Genomic DNA, 21,105 nt, shown 5'->3' with positions numbered 1-21,105 from the left:
ATGCCTTTATTTATTTATTTATTTATTTATTTATTTATTTATAGTACTGGGGATTGAATCCAGAGTTATACTACCTTTGAGTTACACCCCTTGCCCCCTTCCCCCCAGCATTTGTTTTTGAAATAGAGTCTTGCTATTGCTGAATTGCTGAGGCTGGCTTCAAACCTGTGATCCTCTTGCCTCAGTCTCCCAAGTACTGGGATCACAGGTGTGCACCACCACGCCAGGCTGAGAGCTATTCAGAATGTGACCCTTAACTGGAGTCCTTCAACAGGACTTGGTTTTAGCTGTCCTTGCACTCAGATTTCTTTGAGCCAGAAAAAGCGTGGAGGGAAGGGGTATACTTCCATCTTTATCCTTTTTCTAAACATGAAGAAATAATTATTGAGGCCTGTTTTAAATACACTGACTCCCATGTCTGCATGGAGATTGAAATTTGTTAACTGATAATTAATGTCTTTTTCTTCTTTTAATTAAAAGTTAACTGCCAGAGGAAAGTGCTGACACAGGTTCTCCTGGCTTAGCCGTGTCTTTCAGTGCCAGGGGAATAGAAGGTGGGTTGTGTGTGAGTGGCAGGGATTTGGGGAGCTTGAATAAAAGATATTTTTTTCTTTTTTTTTTTTTTACAATTTTTTTATTGAACATATTTGGTTTACATTTAAGCTATGCTTGGTGCCCTCTCCCCCTGCCCCCATTTTCCCTTCACCCCTCCCACCAATTATTTTCCAGGGTGACCATGCCACATTCATAATTTTACACATATTCGGATGTAGACCCTCATTAAACAAGTTCAGCATTCCTCCTCTCCTCTCCTTCCATTCAAACTTTGCTGAGGACTACAGCAACTTATGCATACCCATGTTCATAGCAGCACAATTCGTCATAGCCAAAATATGGAACCAACCCAGGCCTCCATCAACTGATGAATGGATTGCAAAACTTTGGGAAATACACATGATGGAATTCTATTCAGCCATAAAGAAGAATAAAAGATATTTTTCTTATGCAAAATGCAAGGTACGGCTGAAAGGATTAAAAGCGATTATCAGCCCAAAGTCCCCTGCTCCTCAGCTCCGCAGCTGGGGATGCTGATCCCACCTCCTCCCTCCAGGGAGAGGGTCTGTGTTTCTTGCCAGGGGAGAATCAGTGCATGATGGCTTTTTTTCCCCTGGCCAAGGCTGCTTGGCTTCCAGGCTTTGCGACTGCATTGGGCCTGCACCTCTTCCTGCCCTTCCTGCCTTTATGTAGCCATCTCTCTTTGAGTAGCCTCAGATGGTGTTTAATTCCAATTCCCCCGGAGGGTACCCCCCAACCACTGTTTATGTCTTAGCTGTGAATTGTGCCCTGTTCTGCCCAAGGTTGAGGGTGGCACAGCACTTTTATGTGGAAGTTGTTTGGGGGTTGCATTTTGCAGTCCATGTTGAATTTATATTGAATTTATATCCTTCTGAGATCTCTCTTTACCACGTACAGAGCTCTTTCTGCACCCAGACACATGCCAAAGCCCTGGCTTGTCAGTCTGAACCGTGGAAACTTGAAGGCCTTTGACTGTCTACCTACAAAAGCAAAAGTTTCGTATGGCCCAGCTAATACTCGATTTCACTTTGTCCTCAGCAGTCTATGGGGAAATGCTTTATTCATTATTTTCTTTTTGTATGGCAAAGAGCCCCAGTTCAGGGGGTGGTGGGGTTTACTCAGGTCAGGTGGTTAGTAGGCCAGCAGAGGCAGGCATCTTCTATGACTGGTTCTGTTTCAAGATCTTCACCTGTTTGTCCCAAAAGGCTTGGTTCAAAATCTCGTGTCTCATCAGGATGAGCACTGTGGAGGCACCTGGAGGGAAGGTGGGCTGTCAGCATCCCAGTGCCCGGGAGGGGCCCTTTGGCATTTGGTGGGTGGGCAGAGTGCGGAGCATCCTGCTAGGTGTTGGATGGGCCCGACTGGCCAGAAATCATTCTGCTCCAAGGCCCATGTACATTCTGGATTTCTTCAGATAAAAGTAATGAACCACTTAGAGGCTTCACTGAGCTCTCAGCAAACATGGGAGGTGGTTTCCATGTCTGGATTGCTGAGCACGTGTCTCACCAGTCCTTTTCGAGTATGTGGCTGGTCCCACAAGGCTCAGGACTCGCCCATATCTCCCAGGCACGGTCCATCCCCCACAGGTGGGCAGCTCACTAAGCTGGGTTAGCTTCTGGGTGTCTTCATTTGCCTTTTTGTCACTGTAACCAAAATAGCTGGCATGGATGACTGGTGGGGGGGGGGGTGGATTTCAGAGGTTCAGTTCATGGTTGGCTGGCTCCATGGCAGAAACATCATGGCAGGTGGGTGTGGTGGGAAATGCTGCTCAGTGAAGCTGGGAAGCAAGAGAGAGCCAGAGGAAGGGACCAAGAACATATCTACTCCCCAAGGTAACCTACCTCCTCCAAGCCATGCCCTACCCACTTATAGTAAATCCAATCAAATTATTAATCCATCAGTGGATTAATGGATCCATCAGGGATAAGGTTAGAGCCCTCATTTCCTCTCTGAACATTTTTGCATTGTTAATACATAAGCTTTTCAGGGTCTTTCTATATGCAAACCATAAGCCTGGGAGATCTGACCACATGCATACACAGAAACCCTTCTGTATGAGCTCAGGGGTTGAGAGTGGCCACCGCAATCTCTCATGAGGCCAGACTGGCTGAGAAGGCCAGTGGGCAAAGACTGAAGGTAGAAACTGGCCGTCAATACTTCCCGACATCCCAGGGCTCCGGGACCCAGGTCCGGCCTTCCCTGGGGATCACTTATTTTCCTCTTTTTGGCTCCCATGAGGCATCCCTGCCTTCTTGTAGTCTCTTCCCTCTTCTCTTTGCTCAAGCTCTCTGGGAGTATTTTCTGCTTTATAAAACTCGCACCTGCCCTTGCTCACCAGGACAGAATGCAGGAGAAGAATGTCCTATCAGACCCTCCTTCAGAAAAAAAGAGTTAAACTGAGTGCACGGGTAAATATGCTCATCTTAATTTGATCTCATAGGAGATGAATGTTTTTAGAGCAGATAAATGTAACTTTCCCTGTTCAAGGTCAATTTTTCATAATTAAAAAAGGCAAGTTACCCATGAAACTGGTAGCTCTTACTAAGTGAAAATCATTTCAATAGGAAAAATTTCTGTTTCCCCAACTTTTAAAGTGTTTTTTTCCTCATGTGCTCCTTCCTTGAAATTAGTCTTGTCACTCCTCTTGAAACTTTACCAGGATCCACTTATTTATTATGGAGCTAGTTTTGATAAAATGGAAATGAATTATCATAATTGAACTGGTTTTTGAAGCAAGAACATGGACACTTTCTATATCAAGTAGCTATTACCTATGAATGCTCTTCACCCTGTGTATTTTTCATGGGTAAGAAGAGCACTTATTTTCCTTGTATTTGAATTGTCACCACTTAACTATTCCAGCCTAATTATCTTCAAGGCTTTATCTTCATAAAAGTCTCAGAACAACTTTGAAATAATAGTTTCGGCGCTGGCTAATAGAATTATACATGAAAAAAGTTCCATCCCCTGATGCTGAAAAGAATCATCACAGCATTAGACATCTATGCTATTCTCCTTTTATTTTTATAATTATAAGTATTAGATCCCATCATTATGAAAAACAATGCTTAATTTATTTTAAAAATGGATAGTGTCTGTTATATAATGAGAATCAGATTCTCAACTTATCAGACACTTAGGGAAATTCTTTGAGATAGGAGAACTTCCTGAAACTTTCTTGCCAGAGTTGACTTTCAAGGTGAATCATCAATATTCAACATAACTTCAAGGGCTTTAGAAATAAAGCCAGCTCCAGCAGAATCTCCAGCCTACCTAGGCCTCGGTCAGAAATATTCATGCATTTATTTTTCCTTATACTTCTTGGGGCCAAGGATAAGCCATAGTCAATAAATTGCATGGTCTAAAGATACATTGGTGGTGGTGGGGTGGTGTGTGTTTGTGTGTGAGAGAGAGAGAGAAAGAGAAAGAGAGAGAAAGAAGGAAGAAGGAGGAGAAGAAGAGGAGGAGGAGGAAGAGGAGAAGGAGGAAGAGGAGAAGGAGGAAGAGGAGAAGAGGAGGAGGAGAAGAAGAAGAAGGAGGAGGATGATGGGTGGTGGCTTTGCTTGTCAGCCCAGCCGCCCTGATGTATCCGTGTATTACAATTTGGATCTGTACTGACCCCTACAAAGCTCTTGTGTTGAACCTGGTCGTTACTGAAAGAGGTGCCACACTCTTAGTAACACACATCCTGAGTCATGAGCCTCAACACATGAGAGAGATGGGACCAATTGCCCATAAACTGAAATATCCCAACTGTGAGCTGAAACCAACCTTTCCTTTCTTTAGTTGATTATCTCGGGCATTTGTCACAGCAGAGGAAAGCTGACCAACACAAGGCAAACACACACAAACACTACGGTAGCTGACACAGGTAGGTCGGGGCAGGAGCTAAGAAGCCAGATGAGGCTTGGCCTTGCAGCCCAGTGTCCAGCTGCTGGCTCGAGGCCACCACAGTACTAGCTGTGCTAGTATACTAGTAGTATTCTGGCTGCTACTCACTAGCTGCACATCTCATTTTCTACCCTACAGCACCGCTTGCTTCATGAGGCGGTGGTGTGACTATTCATAGAATGTGCCGGGTGCAGGAGCTCCTCCTTTAGATCTGGCCATTTTCACTGCCCCTCTGCATCCATTCCTGCCACAGGGTACAGCTGGCACTTCACCCTGGCCCAAGGTTGCAAGCCCCTCACTTCCTCCCACCTGCACCCCACTCTCAAGGATGTGGGCATGGCAGGGTGGTGGTGGTGGGGGAATTGTGCTGCCATCTCCCCAGGGGAATGGCTAGCCTCTTAGCACACAGTCACAGATGTGAAAAGGAAATGGCGTCCTTCCAAGTAAAGTCAATGAGACCCAGAGCCCACAGGAAATAGAACAAAGCCTGGGTTCTTTTCTCAGAGGAAATGAATTTCCTCCTCCCTCCAGATCTCTGGTTGGACCCAAGTCATCCGTGTTGGTCTTTGGGTGCCTGGTCTCCTCTCTGCATCTATAGATAAAGGCCCTGTCCTATCATCTCAGTTGCTTTGACAGGAAATTAATGTTCAAAGAGATGCTAGGAAGGCTGGGGGTACCAGAGTAGAAATGAATGCTAGAGGACCAGGGAAGTGGGTATCTGAATCGTGAGCTGGTGCCAGCAGCTGAGCCTTGCAGAACTGGATTTGACCTCATCCCCAAGGATTTGGCATCATCTGTGACATAGATACATTTTGGGGTTCACGGGGATTTGTTGTGAGCACACAGACATCCTGGGGTGCTGGAGCCAGCCGGCAAAAGTACGGGTTCTGAAGAGAGGAATGGGGAGCAGTTTCCTCAAGCCGCTCCTCTTTTTCAGTATCTAAAGTATCCTTATCTTCCTTAGGAAGCTTAACACAAAGCATATCTTTTAACATATGTGCAAAAAACAAAAAACTAATTTTTTGACACATTGTATATTGCAACTCTTACTTAGGTGCTTTTGTGTTCTGTCTTAGTTTCTCTAGCACAAAGCATCTCTTTTAATTAACCCACTGCACATTACAATTCCCATGTTTTTCACCGCCACCACAAATTTTTGAGTGCGCTCCTTTTCTATTCAGTGGTGTCCTTCACTGAATCCTCAGTTTCAGAATCTCCCCATATGGGCCACCACCTGCCAGAGCCAGGCAGCAAAAGTACGGGTTCCAAAGAGAGAAGTGAGGATGAAAGAATTTAACTCTTAAGAATTTGATTCCAAGAATTTTTAATTCTAACATGGGGGTAGTGCCAGCCTACTCCTGAGTCGATATCTGTACTGGCCGACCCCTGCTCCTGGGTCCATATCTGTACTGGCCGACCCCTGCTCCTGGGTCCATATCTCTACTGGCTGACAATGGGTTTATATCTCTTGAGGTGTTTATACAGTTACAGGTCAATCAATATCCTTGTGCTATCACCACCGGAATACAATAAAAGACCAATCCAAAGCACATACATTACAGGTAGGTCAATCAGTACCCTCGTGCCATCACCACCTGATCTGAACATCACCACCTGATCTTCTCTCAGACCTTTTACTTTGAACCTTCTATGACCCCAAACCTTGTTGACTCTGGGCGAAGGACAGTCAGCTGAGTCAGAAATATTCTTCTAGAGGAAAACTTTAATGGTTCCCCACACTGGGGCTCAAAAACTTTAGACTAAGAGATGCCACGCTCCCATGCAGAGATTAGTTTTGATAGCCGATGTGATGGCTGAAAATGAGCACCTATCCAGCTACCTGGGACCCCTGCAGGTGGCAGTACATGGGTCTGCTCTTCCTGCCCCTCTGCTTCCAGCTCCCTCACCCACAATCACCGCCTGCAAGCTGTGCGTCACAGGCTCGCCACACCAGGGCCTGCCCTGGATGACCAATGTCCAAACTGAGGACACGGCTCCAGATGGCCCCGGAGCACTGGATCCTTGAGGCGCTGGCTCCACGCCCAGCAGGAGTGCCCCCGCTCTGCTTCTGAGCCACTCGTCTGGGCTCTCGAAGCCCCACTGCTCTGGACCCTCCTCACCACATCTTTGCAGAAGGCATGCACCACTTCTTGTCTAGAACTAATTCATCAAGATAGTTCATGGAAAGGACAATGTGGTTCATGGAAATGATTGTCCAGCTCAACAAAGATCGTGTTTGTCTAAACTCTAGCCAAGTCCCTCTGAGCCCTCCCACTGACCAGACTTCAACTTCAGCCTATAAAATCTTCCGACTCTCAGCACGAATGGTATCACCCAGCGTCTCCATTAGAAGTCTTGAATAAGCACGGGTGTAACCTCTGAAGCTCCGGGCTGTGTCCTTGGGACAGTGACCTCAGCTCCCTTGAGTTCCTGCCTAGGAAAGTTCCAGGCTGCCAGGACACTTTGCTCTCTGTCTGTTCAACCAAAACCTGGTGACATGCAGATGGGATTCTGAATCTTCTCTTGGAACGGTTGCCAGAGAAAGCAAGCTTGTGATTGTAAATCCTTTCTCTTCCTCTCTGCGGTGTAAATCTGCTGCCAGAACTGTCTTCTCAGGTACCTGCCAGTCCATGCTTGGAAATCCCTACGTTTGGGAAGATGACTCTCTCTCCTGTTCTCAGTTGCTGAGGAAGGATGAAGGTCTCACTCTGGTGCTAATCTGTGCTAATGTTTCTTGCCGTAAAGACACAAGAAGGCCGGGCGTGGTGGCGCACGCTTGTAATCCCTGCGCTTGGGAGGCAGAGACAGGAGGATCGCGCAGGTTCAAAGCCAGCCATGCTGGCTTAAGAGACCCTGTTTCCAAAAATAAAAAAGTGTAAAATAGGTCTGGGAGTATAGCCTGGAGGAAGAAGGGCTTCCAGGAACCCCAGTACTACATACACACACACACACACACACACACAGACACAAGAAGTTTATTGTGGCAAGGACAGTGGGTTGGAAAAGAATTCCCAAGACAGAGAGTAGAGCTACAGACAGGTTTATTAGCAGGACCAGGGAGGATGTGAGCCATTTCCAGAGAGATACACACTTGGGAATTAATGACTTTTTTTGTGGTACTGGGGTTGGAACCCAGGGGCATTCTATCCCTGAGCTATACCTCCAACTCTATTTTTTTATTCTTAATTTTGAAACAAGATATCACTAAGTTGGAGAAAGCCTCACTAAGTAGCTGAGTCTGAAGCCTAGATCTTTCTGTCTCAGTATCCCAAATTCTGGGATTACAAGTGTGCGCCATGCTGGGCTACCTGACTCCTTTTTTAAAGACTTTTGGAGGGGTGGGTAGGAGAAGGTAGGTGAGGATGACATCAGCCCAGTAGTCACAGACGACTCAGTCATCCAGGCCCTGATGGAGACTTCAAGGGTATGTCCAACTCTGTCATTTTTATTACAGCACAGCTGGGCTTGGGACCAGCACATGTTCCTGGATTGGCACATGGCAGGTAGAGCTGGTTGGGTCTGTGGTCAGAACACTCATTCTTGGGGCTCCCTGGAATCTCTCCTGCTGCCTCCCCAGGTTAATCAAGGCGCCATTGATGCCTGTTAGCACACCGAGGTGGCCCAATCACATGACTGCCCCATCGGTGACCGCCCTGAAAACTCTCTGGTCTTTCAAAAGCCTCCTGATTTGTAATCACAGCATTTGGGAGGCTGAGACAGGAGGATCACAGTCTGAAGCCAGCCTCAGCTACTTAGTAAGGTCTTTTGTAACTCAGTGAGAACGTGTTTCAAAATAAAGATTAAAAATAAAGCCGGGGGTATAACTCAGAGGTAGAATGCCTCTGGGTTCCATCCCCAGTACTGCAAAAAAAAAAAAAAATCTCCTGATTATCATTGCAGCAAAACTGAGTATGGGTCACCCTGGACTCTTTTCCCTCTCTTGATAGTTGCTACTGAATAAAACCCACCCTCCCCACTTTACCCAGTGCCCGCTCTTCCTCTCACGAGCTCAGAGAAGACAAGGTGGCTCCGTCCATTTCTGGCTCTCACACTTATAACCATGGCAGCCCTGTGGGACCCGAGAGGGACAGACTCACGCCTCCTGTTTCATTGCATCCCCTCTCCCTGGTTCCACTTAACTCTTCCTGAGTCTTCGCCCAGTGCCCCTTCTCATACACAGGTGAACACGAAGCCACGGTGGAGAGGAAGCAGCGATGGTACACCCAGGCACAGGCTGCTCCTCCATCCCCTAGCTTCTGGACCCAGACCAAGAGAGACAGAGAGGCTGCAGTGTCTGCTCTGGGAAGGTGCCCTGGATCTCCTGAATTCCTAGATGACACTGGAGCTCTCCTGGCACGGTGCAGTGACCGCCATGGATTCACCTGATGGCCGGCCGCAGAGGGCGGCAGATGGCTCTGGCCAGCTCCCAAGCAGTCAGCAGCGAAGCCCTCCCTGTTGACATGTTCATTCAACCCCGCATTTTCCTACAGGAATTCTCCACGCCTAAGAAGAGGACCCAGGGCCTCGGAAGAGGCAGCCCTTCTCCTCAGACCCAGGTGCAAGGCTGCTCACTCCTGCACCCACCTTCAGTGCTGCTTGGCCCCGACACCCTTCTCAAGCACGATGTACTTCCTCTTTATCCCAGAGCCTTTCTGTGACTGGCTCTGGGCTGCTCACGTCTCCTGTGTTCAGTGATTCTTGGGGAAACATCTTGGGAACTCTCCTTTGCCTATGCCTTTTTTTGTTCTTTCTGAGCCATTATATTTACTTTTTAAATTTTTTTATTGGTGGATTATATTCATACATCATACTGGGGCAAAAAACTTGTGTGTACAGACGTGTACACATCACCGATTTAACCCCTACCCAATTCCCACCCCATTCCCTCCCCGTCCCTCCCTCCCTTGCTTGGCTTAGTGGTTGACTTCGATATGTTTAAGTACATTGTGTGTTTTAGAGATTTTCCTCTTCCCCCCTCCTTTCTCCTCCTTTAGGTTGCCTTGTTTGCTCCTTTATATGATTTCCTTTTTCATCTAGAGTTCCTCCTATGACCCATTATCCTTAGCTTTCACATATAAGGAAAAGCATCTGATTTCTTATTTTTTGTGACTGACTAATCTCACTTAGCATAATGTCCTCCAGTTCCATCCATTTCCCTGAAAATGATGTAATTGAGGTTTTTTGATGGCTGAGTAAAATTCCATTGTGTACATATCCCATAGTTTTGTAATCCATTCATCTGTTGATGGACATCTTGGCTGGTTCCCTAGTTTGGCTATGGTGAATTGTGCAGCTATGAACATAGACACACATGCATTAGTTTGGTAGTTTGGTTTCTTTTCTTTTGGGTAAATACCCAGAAGTGGTGTTGCTGGATCAAACGGTAGATTTGTTCCCATTTTTTACTTTTTTTTTATGGTACTGGGGTTCCTGGAAGCCCTTCTACCTCTGGGCTACATTTCCAGACCTATTTTATATTTTTATTTGGAAACAGGGTCTCTTAAGCCAGCACAGCTGGCTTCGAACCTGCGCGATCCTCCTGTCTCTGTCTCCCAAGCGCGGGGATTACAAGCGTGTGCCACCACGCCTGGCTCCATTCTTTACTTTTAAAAAATATATATAAGTAGTGGAAAAAAGTTCATAGAAAATATGAAAGGAGTCCTAAGCATTCTAGCCAGTCCCTTTATATTTTCTTTCCTTGGGTTAAAATTTTCTTTGCCATTTCTGCACATGTTCCAGATTCTAGTGATCGTACAACTGACCAGGAAGACACAGTCTCCTCGGAGCTGCCTGGTTCTAGTCAGATTGGCCTCACCAAACCTACTGTCAGGAAAGTGTCCAAGGAAGAGCCATTATACTTCTAGGAATTTTCCCCCCTAAAATTTATAGAATGAAGTGAGAGCAGTTTTAAGAAGAAGAAAGCACATCATGATAAGCACTAAGAAGTTCGTGGTGATTTTCTGAAATATTCTCTTGCAATTACATCAACATTCATGGTGTGTGTGTGTGTGTGTGTGTGTGTGTGTGTGTTGCTAGGGATGGAACCATTGAACTCAGGGGCATTCTTTCTCTGAGCTACACCCCCAGCCTTATTTTATTTTTATTTTTGTTTTTTAATTATTTGCGGGTCTGGGGGTGGAACCCAGGGGCATTTGACCTCCGAGCTACGCTCCCTGCCTTATTTTTTATTCTTTATTTTGAAACAGGGTCTCACTGAGTTGCCGAGGGCCTCACTAAGTAGCTGAGACGGCAATCCTCCGGTCTCAGCCTCCCGGATGCTGGCATTACAAGTGTGCGCCACCATGCCCGGCTTATTTTATTTTTATTTTGAGACAGAGCCTAGCTAAGTCGCTGAGGGTTTTGCCAAGTTGCCGAGGCTGGTCCTGAACCTGTGATCCTCATGTGTTAGCCCCCCAAGTATGGGGCTTACAAGCGTGTGCTGTTGTGCCTGGCTATAGGACAGTCTTAATTCATATATAAACCTCTTACCACCCGTCAGTGGTGAGATGCTCCTGAAGAACCCTTTCTGAGGTCTCCTTATGAAGGTGTCCTTTATCACAGGCTCTTTCTCAACGACCCTGTTCACTTGCAGTTTGTTTTTTCATAAGAATGTCAAAATTCTTCTTCAAGTTCTCTCCAGGAAACTCTCTCATTTTCTTCCAAAAAATCTGTTCAATCTGTTCACAGCTTCTGGCCTGCTTCCTCTTAAAATCCATCCTTCATTTCCATGGTCTCCAGGACGGCAGCCCTGGCGTCTAGTGCCTCCCCGGGTTCAGCCTGCTGTCTCGAGGTGGGAAGGGGCTGCTCTGAGGCTCGTCTCCTGTCTGTGTCTGCAACCCTCTCCCTCCAGCTTCCTCTGGCCCGTGCTCCTCCCAATGTGCAAGTTGTGAGTGCTGAACCCCACAGCCTCCCTCTCCCCCCACCGGGTCCACCCACTAGTGAACACGCTAGACCAGCATTCCCACATGTATCTGGTCCTTCCCTGTAGTTCCAGAGCCTTATGAGGTTTCAGGAATTTTTCCATGGCCCTGGAGATCGAGGGATACACAGGACTCTGAAGAAGCCTATGGGCATTATTACAGGCGTTACTATCACTGGTGAATGCATGCTGGGCATTTCTGATCGAGTGGTCAGCGGCTTGTCCACACTTCAGTGTCCTGGTAGAGATGAGGCTGTAGGTGAATTTCCGCCCTTAAAATATCCAGGTCCTAATAGGGCCTCTGAGAAGAATGTTATATCCCAAATGTTCACGGGTGATAATTGCTGGTGCTTAGCTCCAGAAGGACGAATGGATGGCTTTTTTCTGGTTAATTTTCCCATGTGATGAAAATAGTCCTTCCTTTGGGGTTCCCGATAGATGGTTGCATTTAGGTACTTTTTTTTTCTTCCATATTTTATTTTATTTATAAGTGGAACATATTGAAAATGGTGTACATTTAGATTGTGCTTCGTGCCCTCTCCCCCTCCTTTTCCCCTCCCCCTCCCAACAGAGAGCGTCCAGGTTAACCATGTTATATTTATACTATTACACATATTCGTATGTAGGAGCTACACTTAGGTACTTTTAAGCCTTGTTCTCCACGCTTGTTCCCAAGTTGGAGCGTCTCACTCAGGAGGCTGATAACTGTCGCTGCTCTGGGGAACATCGCTGCCAGTCTTCACTCGCCTCTCTGCTGCTTAATTAGGGAATGTGATTTTTCTAAAGACATTTAGTTCACTGGATTTAATCGACTGAGAATTTTTCCAATTTTCCCTCCATTGGTAATAAGTCCTTCAGCATGATTTAGTATTCGGAATTGTTTAAAGCAAGTGTTCCTACTAAATGCAATCCGCTGCCTGCTTCTCCTGCTAATCTTTGAAGCCGTGAATTAACTCCAATGGTATCAGTGTTTCGTGGGACCTCAGGTCTGGTTATGACCTTTGCTGGATTCTGCGAGAAGTTAGCATGGTTTCCTGGCATGATAAAGGCATATGCGTTAGGACCTGGGCCTGGAGAGTGCTAACTATTTATGCTCTTTTGTGACCTATTTAAATGCTGTGCAATTTAGGACGCTCAGAAGTGCCCCTGGGGAGATACTGTGATTGTTTACCTTCTGTCTACCCTGTCTCTGGCCTTCACACACACACACACACACACACACACACACACACCCCTTGAATTTTTGCCTTGTCTCTTTTATCTTGTTTATTCGCCGGGCACAACCCCTGGTATTGGGAAGAAACTCTGTTTTAAAGCATGAAAAGACAGTGGTATCCACCATATGAACAAACCCAAGAAAATAAAATACATGATTCATTTTCTTTACTTTGTTTCCATATGAACTGCTTTTCTTGGGGGAATCAGCTGGATTGCCTGAATCCAGGGAATTGAAGTTACACTGTGGGTCACAGCAGTTACACTACCTGTTTCTCCGGTGTTTTTAGTCATCTCACTTGATATGCTCACGTAGGCATTGTCTGAGACGCAAGACCCTTTTCTTCTCTCCTGACCCACACAGCTTTCTCTTGGAAGCTTGTGACCTTGGGCTTTAGGAGTCCTGTTGGCTCCTCTGTAGCCACTGAGTGAGTCTGCTTGTTATCACACGTGTTGTTTTGCGGTTGAGCACGTGCATTTTGGAGTCTGACTTCTTATCTCAAACAACAGGCTTTCACAGTAACTAATGGAACACTGGACACAGCACTGGGTTTTTCTGGACACCTTGATTTTTTAATCTGTAAAAATGAAGTTAGTAAAGCTGTTTCCCTAATTAGATTGTGTGAGTACTAAACATAATTCACATAGGAGTTATATAGGTATGCCTCAGAGAGCAAATCTTTCTCAGACATAACTTATACAAACATTGATAATGAAATATAAAACTGTTAACCAGTTTATCAAAAGGATAAAAGAGAACACTTAGGTATCACAGAGCTGGTGCTATAGCTGAGATCTGGAATGTCCCCCAAGCCCCATGTGTTAAAGGTTTGATCCCCAGCTTGACATTACTGGGAGGCAAGGCTTACTGGGAGATCTTTAGCCACTGGGGTGTGCCCTTGAAGGTACAGGAGATCCTCTTTCCTCTTTCTTTTTTGCTTTTCCTCTTTCTTTTTTGCTTTCCTTCCATAAAGTAGATTGGTTTGTTCAGCCACATCCTCTTGCCACAGTGTGCTACCACAGATCCAAAGCGATGGGGTCTGATCTAAACCTCTAGGACTGTGAACCTCAATGAGCCTTTTCTGGTAATTTGATTACCTCAGGTATTTTGTTACAGTCACAGAAAGCTGACTAATACAGGTTGCAGTTGTAGGAAGCAGGTACCTGCAATTGGGCTGGGAAACAAAAGAAAGAACTGGGGTCATTAAACTTCAAATTCTGACAGAAAGGACCTAGAGTGCTAAAATCCAGGCTTCTGAAGTGGGTACAGCTTGCCTGGTGCTGGTATCTATAGATCTCTTTGCTGGCGCTGGCTCTGCAAATGGCAAAAAAATACAAAGTGGAGGAATTTACACTGCCAGGGTGAAGAAGTATGGCCACCAGCTGGAACAGGATTTGAACAGGAAGGAGCAAGAAGTAAACAGAAAGGAGAGAGAAGACAGGAAGGAACAAGAAGAAGGCAGGAAGTAGAGGGAAGAAGACAGGAAGGGGCAAGAAGAAGGCAGGAAGTAGAGGGAAGAAGACAGGAAGGGGCATCCTTCCTCCCCCTCCCGGGGCCTTGTGGAACCTTTATCCAGTTCCCTCTTAGCAGAGCCTGGGATTTACTGGCCAAGCAGAAATGTCATTTTGAGAGTTCCAGAGCCAGGATCACAGAGCAGAGGTACAGGAGGGAGGGCTGACTAGTTCCATCATCTCTACCAGTAGTTTATAGGAAACCAATGGATCATATTTTTCTGACTTCCATATTTATTCATTTATTTATTTATTGCACATCTGGTACTTTTTGGATGTCAGACATTGTGAATTTCATAATTTTAGATGCTAGATATCATTATATTCCATTAAAGAGTATTGGCTTATTTTTTTTTGAGTGCCTAAGTAAACTGTGAGCCAGTTTGGTTCTATTAAGGCTTACTCTTGGCTTTATTATGGTGAATTTGGAGCAGCCTTTATTCTGAGAATAACTGAATCTTACTTCTCACGCCTGTGGGGTCTTTATGCAGTGCTTGAAAAATTTGAGGTTGCTTCTCTGTGAATGATTTCAAATTCTGTAGAAGTTCTAGAAATTTTCCAGAGGTTCTTCCCCTGAGGTCTTGAGAGGCTTCCTCCATATTAGCTTCAGGGAGTTTTCTTGCAGGAATTACTAATTTCTCAAGGATCTCAGGGAATCCTTTGCAGCTTCTGCTATTTTCTCTCTGTAGCTCCATCCTTTCTCCTATTCAGTCTTGCAAACTGAGTCTCCTTGGTGCCCCGCTAGAGGTCATGATACCCAGGGCCTGGGCATGTCCTCCATCTTACCTCTGTAGACATAAAACAGGCACCTGTCCAAGCTGACATGCTATATCTGTGTTAGTAGTCTAAATACTCTTTAAGCCCTCAGGACTTGCATAGATAGAAGTCTGTGGACAAGAAAAAGAGCCGACATCACAAGTTGTGTCAATCCCAGTTAAGATGAATTATTGTCTTGTAGAGTAGAAGAGTTCTAATGATTTCAACTTCCACTACTGTGTGACGATTCTCCTTGAGGCTGGTGGCCTGGCAGCAGTAGCAGCCCTCACCATCTCATCTACTCCCTGATGCTGAAGGAGGAGATATTTTCTGGATCAGCGCCCACATCCCACATACCCGGGGCTGTGTTGCTCTTCTACAGCAAAGAAAATACATCTGGCAAAACCGGTGCAGTCTGATTGAGTTTGAAGCACTCTATGGATGTCTTTCAGGGTCTGTATAGCTTTTAGTAGAGATCAGCCTGGATGTACCCTCTGCCCAGGGTGGCGTTAATCTTAACCAATCTGCTGGAATGTGATTTCAGTTTTTAATTTACTATTTCAGCTGAACTGGGGAAGTTTCAGAACTTCTACTTGACCTTCACCAGTCGGAAGGCCCTGGCCATGGACTGAGCTTGTAGGTTCTGCCAGTTGCCCAGTATGTCTGTTTTTAGTGACCCCATTTTGTGTCAAACCTGTGCCAGGACTTCATTTGTACTTTGCCATTCCCTCTAACAGGGAGGCCCATGCTTTGAGTCTCCAGCTTCCAGTGGGACTTTGTGGTCCTACAATGGCCTTCAAAATGTCTGGGTATTCTCCTTTCCTGGTATACCCTTAGCCACGTGAATGGCTCTGGGTCCTTTTGAGGAACAACTGGGAAAATAACTGCACACAGCAGCCTTGATGGTGGTAGGTCCTTTCACCTGGAAACCTGGCTTCTCTTATAGGTAACTGTTTCTGGGTCTGGAAACTAGCTCCAATGTGAAAGCTGGGTGAGGGATCTTAACTTATTATTGCTGTGGCTGCCATCACTCTCTTGTTTATCCATCATTGGTTTCTTGCATAGATTTATATAGATCCTCACTTAGATATGATTTTATAGATCAGGGTATCTCAACCCTGGCACTATGAACCAAATAATTCTTTACTCTGAAGGGAATTATTATTATTATTATTATTATTATTATTATTATTATTATTATATTTTGGTGGTACTTGGGTTCCTGGAAACCCTTCTACTTCCGGGATATACTCCCAGACCTATTTTTGTATTTTTTAGTTGGGAATAGGGTCTCTTAAGCCAACAAGGCTGGCTTCAAACCTGCGCAATCCTCCTGTCTCTGCCTTCCAAGTGCGGGGATTACAAGCGTGCCCACCACGCCTGGCTCTGAAGGGAATTCTTGAATGATGTAACACATAGAGCAGCAGCTCCCTGGTATCTACACACCAGAGCTACATAAGATCCCTCATCTGCCTAGGCTGTGAAAACCAAAAATATCTCTCCCTAGTGGTGATAACCGAAAATGTCTCTAAACATTGTAAATATCTTCTGTGGTGGGAGTGGAGGGTCTCCCTGGTCCTCTTCTAAAACCATTGTATAGATCCAGTGCTTTACCTGTTGGGTATCCCTCTTTCCTGCCTCTGTAGGCACTGCGTTTCATCACAACAATTATTTTATTTTATTTTTTGCAGTACTGTGGATGGACCTCTGACCTACACCACTCTGCCCTCTTTTATTCCTTATTTTTGAAACAGGGTCTCACTAAATTGCAGAGGGCTCTACTCAGTAGCTGAAGCTATTCGTGAACCCCAATCTTCCAGTCTCAGCCTCCCGAATGCAGGATTACAAGCATGAACCACCACGCCCAGCTTCATCACAGAGGTTCTCATAAGCTAAGCACGTCAGGGCTGCTGGCCATCCTCAGGCCCTCCCACACATGCTGGCCACTGCACTCGCCTTGCTTTGGATAGTTGAATTTTGCCATCTGGCCTTTATTATTCTGTATCCTGCCATCCCTGTTACTATTGTGAAGCTGGCCCTGTAATGGCCTCCCCTTCCCCTATCTACTGTCTGCAGAGGACAGATGCCACTGAACTACTCAGGAATATGGGGCCCCCGTTCATTTCTTAGTGCTTTGGTAAGGATAAAGCCCTCATTGCAGTTTTTAAACTTACGTGTGTGTACTCCTGCAAGCTCTCTGCTCTAAGGCTTTGATCTCCTCTTTCACTTTTTTCTATTGCAACTCTGGTATTTCTATCTCAGTCTTTCAGGGCTCCACTTTCTCCAAGGTTCTAAAAGCCATGCTGGAAGCTTGTTGGTATCATCTTCTGAGGTCTTTGCAGGAGAGTCAAGTCACACATCATAAAATAGGTTTCCATGTCAATTACCTTTTTCTTGTCCAACTTTATTCCTTCTAGTTCTTTGAGAATTCAGCCCCATAGCACTCTCATGGCTCCTGCCAGGATATGTTGGTCAAATCCTGTAACTCCTTTGAGTGTAGCTTTGTATCAATTAACTTTTTCATGACCCAAAATAGGTGAAAAAATAGCTTTGAGTAGGGAGGGTTTATTTTGGCTCACGGTTTCAGAGGTTAGTCCCTGGTGGGCTAATTCCAAGGTGGACACATCATGGCAGAGCATGGTAAAGGGCAGCTGCTCATGCTCATGGCAGCAGAGAAGCAGAGAGAGAGGGTCAGTGGTCAGGGACAGATGTAGTTCTCAAGGCTCCACCTCCAGTGACCCATCTTCTCCAGCCATGCTCAGCTCTGAACCTTCCTGAATCTGTGGACCAGACTTCCAACACATGAGCTCTTGGGGGACGTTCCAGACCTCAACCACAAGCCCTTTTCTTCCCTTGTCATGCTCAGCAGGCCTCCCCCACCAGTGCCTGTATGATTTAACCCAGTTATGCTTGATGGATAGGAGGGAAGGTCGTGGAGCTCCTGGGATAGGCATGTTTTGCTGTCTCAGAGAAGCCTTCACATATCTTTAAGCATCAGGATCAGTTGCCTTTGGCATGAGGAGGCCGCCAGTCCTGCAGACCCAGAGGAAACCGAGGGATCTGAGCACTCGAGATCTTCATGCACATCTGCCTGTAACTCAGGATCCTCTCAATCAGAACCTGGCCTCGCAGAATGCACCTGGTAGCACTGAGGATTTGGATTTTTCTGGATTCTTCTATCTCATTATTAAGCTTGGGTCTTTTCCTCAATGTAGTCTGCCTGGAGTTCACAGAAATGAGTCTTCTTTTGCTTGATGCCCAGAAAAGCAACACTGAAACTGGGCATGGTGGCACACGCTTGTAATCCCAGCATTTTGGAGGCTGAGACAGGAGGATCCAGGTTCACAGACAGCCTCAGCTACTTAGTGAGGCCCTCTGCAACTGAGTGAGACCCTGTTTTAAAATAAAGAATTAAAAATAGGCTGAGGGTGTAGCTCAGAGGTAGAATGACCCTGGGTTCCATCCCCAGTACCACAAAAAGAAAGAAAGAAAAAAAGGAAGGAAGGAAGGAAGGAAGGAAGGGGAAAATAATTAAGTACTCAACAAAGCACAGTTCTGAAAACTGTCAAGGCTACTGAGAATGGAAAGTCCTCTCAGCAGGCCCGCGATGGATGTGACCTTCAGTGCCCAGCGGCGGCTCTCTGCACCCCCCCTGCCCACTGACCTTTTCCTCCAGCAGAGGACTGCGAGGTGAGATGAGGACTCAGCGAGCAGCCCAGGCAGCCCTTGTCTGGGGGACAGGCGTGGACAGTTAATTGGGCTGAAAAAGACTCCAGGTTTTAAAATGACCTTTTCATCCGTGGACAGGGAATAATTTAAAGCCTAAGAACAGGCAGCTTCAGGTGAGATTATAACATTACAACGAGAAGGGGAGGTGTGACAGACCTCCACAGCGGTGCAGGCCGGGACTGCGGCTGCCGCGTCCGTCTCGTGGCCGCGCCTTCCTTCCTGATGGCTGGTGCCTCCGCAAAGAAAAAGTGACCTCACTTAGCATCGGTGTGGGGCAGAAGTCTGGATGCATAAAACATGAGTTATTTTACGTGACAGAGGTGTGTGTGTGTGCGTGTGTGTGTGTGCGTGTGTGTGTAGAGGATCAAGGGTAACACATTCTTGATAACTTCAAGAAATAATAAGATGCGCCTATCTGTTACGTAGATAAGTGAGGCCAGCCAAGTCTACAAGACATGGAGAGAGGAGGCAGGAGCAGTGATGCTCTGTATAATGTCATTCGCTAACCCCCCTGCAGGGCCACAGCCCAACATTTATGCTAATAGAGTTTTCCTTCTAAAAAGCAGTAAAGCCCAATCCTCTGAGTTTAAAACAGATTTCTTTTTGCCAAATTAAAAAAATATTTTAGAATACTGGATTAAAATTTGACAGCAGAGATTTTTGAAAGACCCTCTTTTCTCTCTCTCTTTTATTTTTTTTTGGTGGTACTGGGGACAGAACCCTTCTACCTCCAAACTACACTCTTATTTTATTTTATTTTTTTAAATTTGGAAACAGGGTCTCTTAAACCAGCAAGGCTGGCTTTGAACCTGTGCGATCCTCCTGTCTCCGCCTCCCAAGCGTGGGGATTACAAGCGTGCGCCACCACACCTGGCTTCTCATTTTTAAAAGAGAACACTCTGACATGTTGGCTTTTGGGAATTAGGGCTACTTTTGTAGAACACAGGGCTTTCTCTCCTACAGCAGCATTTGAGTTTAGTGACTGCTGGGCGGGGGGGGGGTGCTTATTCAGAAGTGGTTGGGGTGCCTGCTCTGTGTGGGGCACCACGCCAACTTACAGGCCTTGAACAGAGTGGTAGGCCTGGCCTCTCTCTCCTTCAAGGGGCTTAAAGTCCAGAAGGCAAAAGAGGAGACCTGAGCAAACAAGGGACTTGTTATAAAATGCAGAGATGCTTCTGGGAGAGGCTGGTGGAAACACATGCCATTTCCATGCCTGCAGATAGAAGCAGGGAAGCCTTCAGCCCCGGGTGCAGTGACAGGTAGCCGGCCGGCAGCAGGCTGGAACCCTTGGGAAAGAATGAAGTTCAGGGCGGCAACAGGAAAGACGAGACATTCAAGACAGGAGCCTGTGAGCTCGCCAATTACGGTGGAGGATGCTGAGGGCGGAGGCTGCAGAGGTGCCCAGAGACTGTCCTCGGCAGGAAAAAAAATATTCCAATAAATTATAGAGCCATAAGTCTATATTTTAATTCAGGAGGGTGAAGCTTTCTACAAGCTCTAATATACGAAGCTATAGATCGGATCCTCTTGAAGTCCCTTTAACATTTTCTTCCCAGCTCAGTGTATTTAGTGCATATATTTGGCCTAGGTTGGCAGGTGCAAGGTCTTAATACTTCTGTTGTATAGTGGAGAAAATCAGACTGGGGGATGGAGGGCCAAGGCCGCGCACAAAACCATCTCTCATGTCAAGGATTCAGCTTTGGAGCTTCTAGTTCATGACTCTGTCTGCCACGTAATATAGGGGTTGGATGATCTGAAATAAGTCAGATGCTGCACTGATGCTGTTTAAAATAAAAATATAGTCTGGGTGTGGGGACATACACCTGTAATTTCAGTATTTGGGAGGCTAAGGCAGGAGGATTATAGGTTCAAGACCAGCCTCAGCAACTTAGTAAGACCCTGTTTCAAAAAAAAAAAAAATAAAATGGGACTTGGGGTGGAGCTCAAAGGTAGAATACCCCTGAGTTCAATCTCCAGCACTGTTAAAAAAACAAACAAAAATCAAAGTCTGGGCATGGTGGCGCATACTTGTAATTCTAGTACCTGGGAGGCTGAGATAGGAGGATCGCTGGTTCTCAGTCAGTCTCAGCTACTTAGGCCCTCCGCAACTTAGCGAGACTCTGTTTCAAAATAAAAGAACAAAATATGGGTGGAGGTGTATCTCAAAGGTGGAATGCCCCTGGTCTCATCCCCAGTATGGCACAAAGAAAAAAAATAAAAATAAACACACACAGTCTTCTCTCCATATCCATTGGGTTTCAAATCTGTAGATTCAATCAACTATGGACTGAAAATATTTAAACAAAGAACCCTATTGATACTGAACACATGCAGGCTTTCTTTCATATTTCCTAAATAATATGACATGGTAACTACTTACTTATTCCCTACATTGTATCAAGTGTTATAAGTATCTAGGATGATTTAGGTTCAGATGATTGGGTTAGGATGATTTAAATTATACAGGAGAAGCTGGGCATGGTGGCCCAGGCTGTAATCACAGTGCT

General features: G+C 45.8%; 1 protein-coding gene across 1 annotated transcript in view; it reads left to right on the top strand.

The window, feature by feature from the left end:
- Positions 1-18,476: 18,476 nt before the first annotated feature.
- The window catches only part of PCP4 (Purkinje cell protein 4), a gene marked incomplete at both ends in the record, with an annotated part of 69,560 nt that continues 66,931 nt past the window's right edge, over positions 18,477-21,105 (top strand). Inside the window, one exon of the mRNA XM_080696443.1 lies at positions 18,477-18,559. Coding sequence (XP_080552569.1) covers positions 18,477-18,559 — 83 coding nt within the window. The remainder of the gene's footprint in view (positions 18,560-21,105) is intronic.

Source organism: Muscardinus avellanarius (assembly GCF_963383645.1).
Source record: "Muscardinus avellanarius genome assembly, chromosome: 5".
Taxonomy (NCBI): Eukaryota; Metazoa; Chordata; class Mammalia; order Rodentia; family Gliridae; genus Muscardinus; species Muscardinus avellanarius.
The sequence above is the reverse complement of the archived record's forward strand: the minus strand, read 5'-3'. Positions and strand labels throughout refer to the sequence as shown.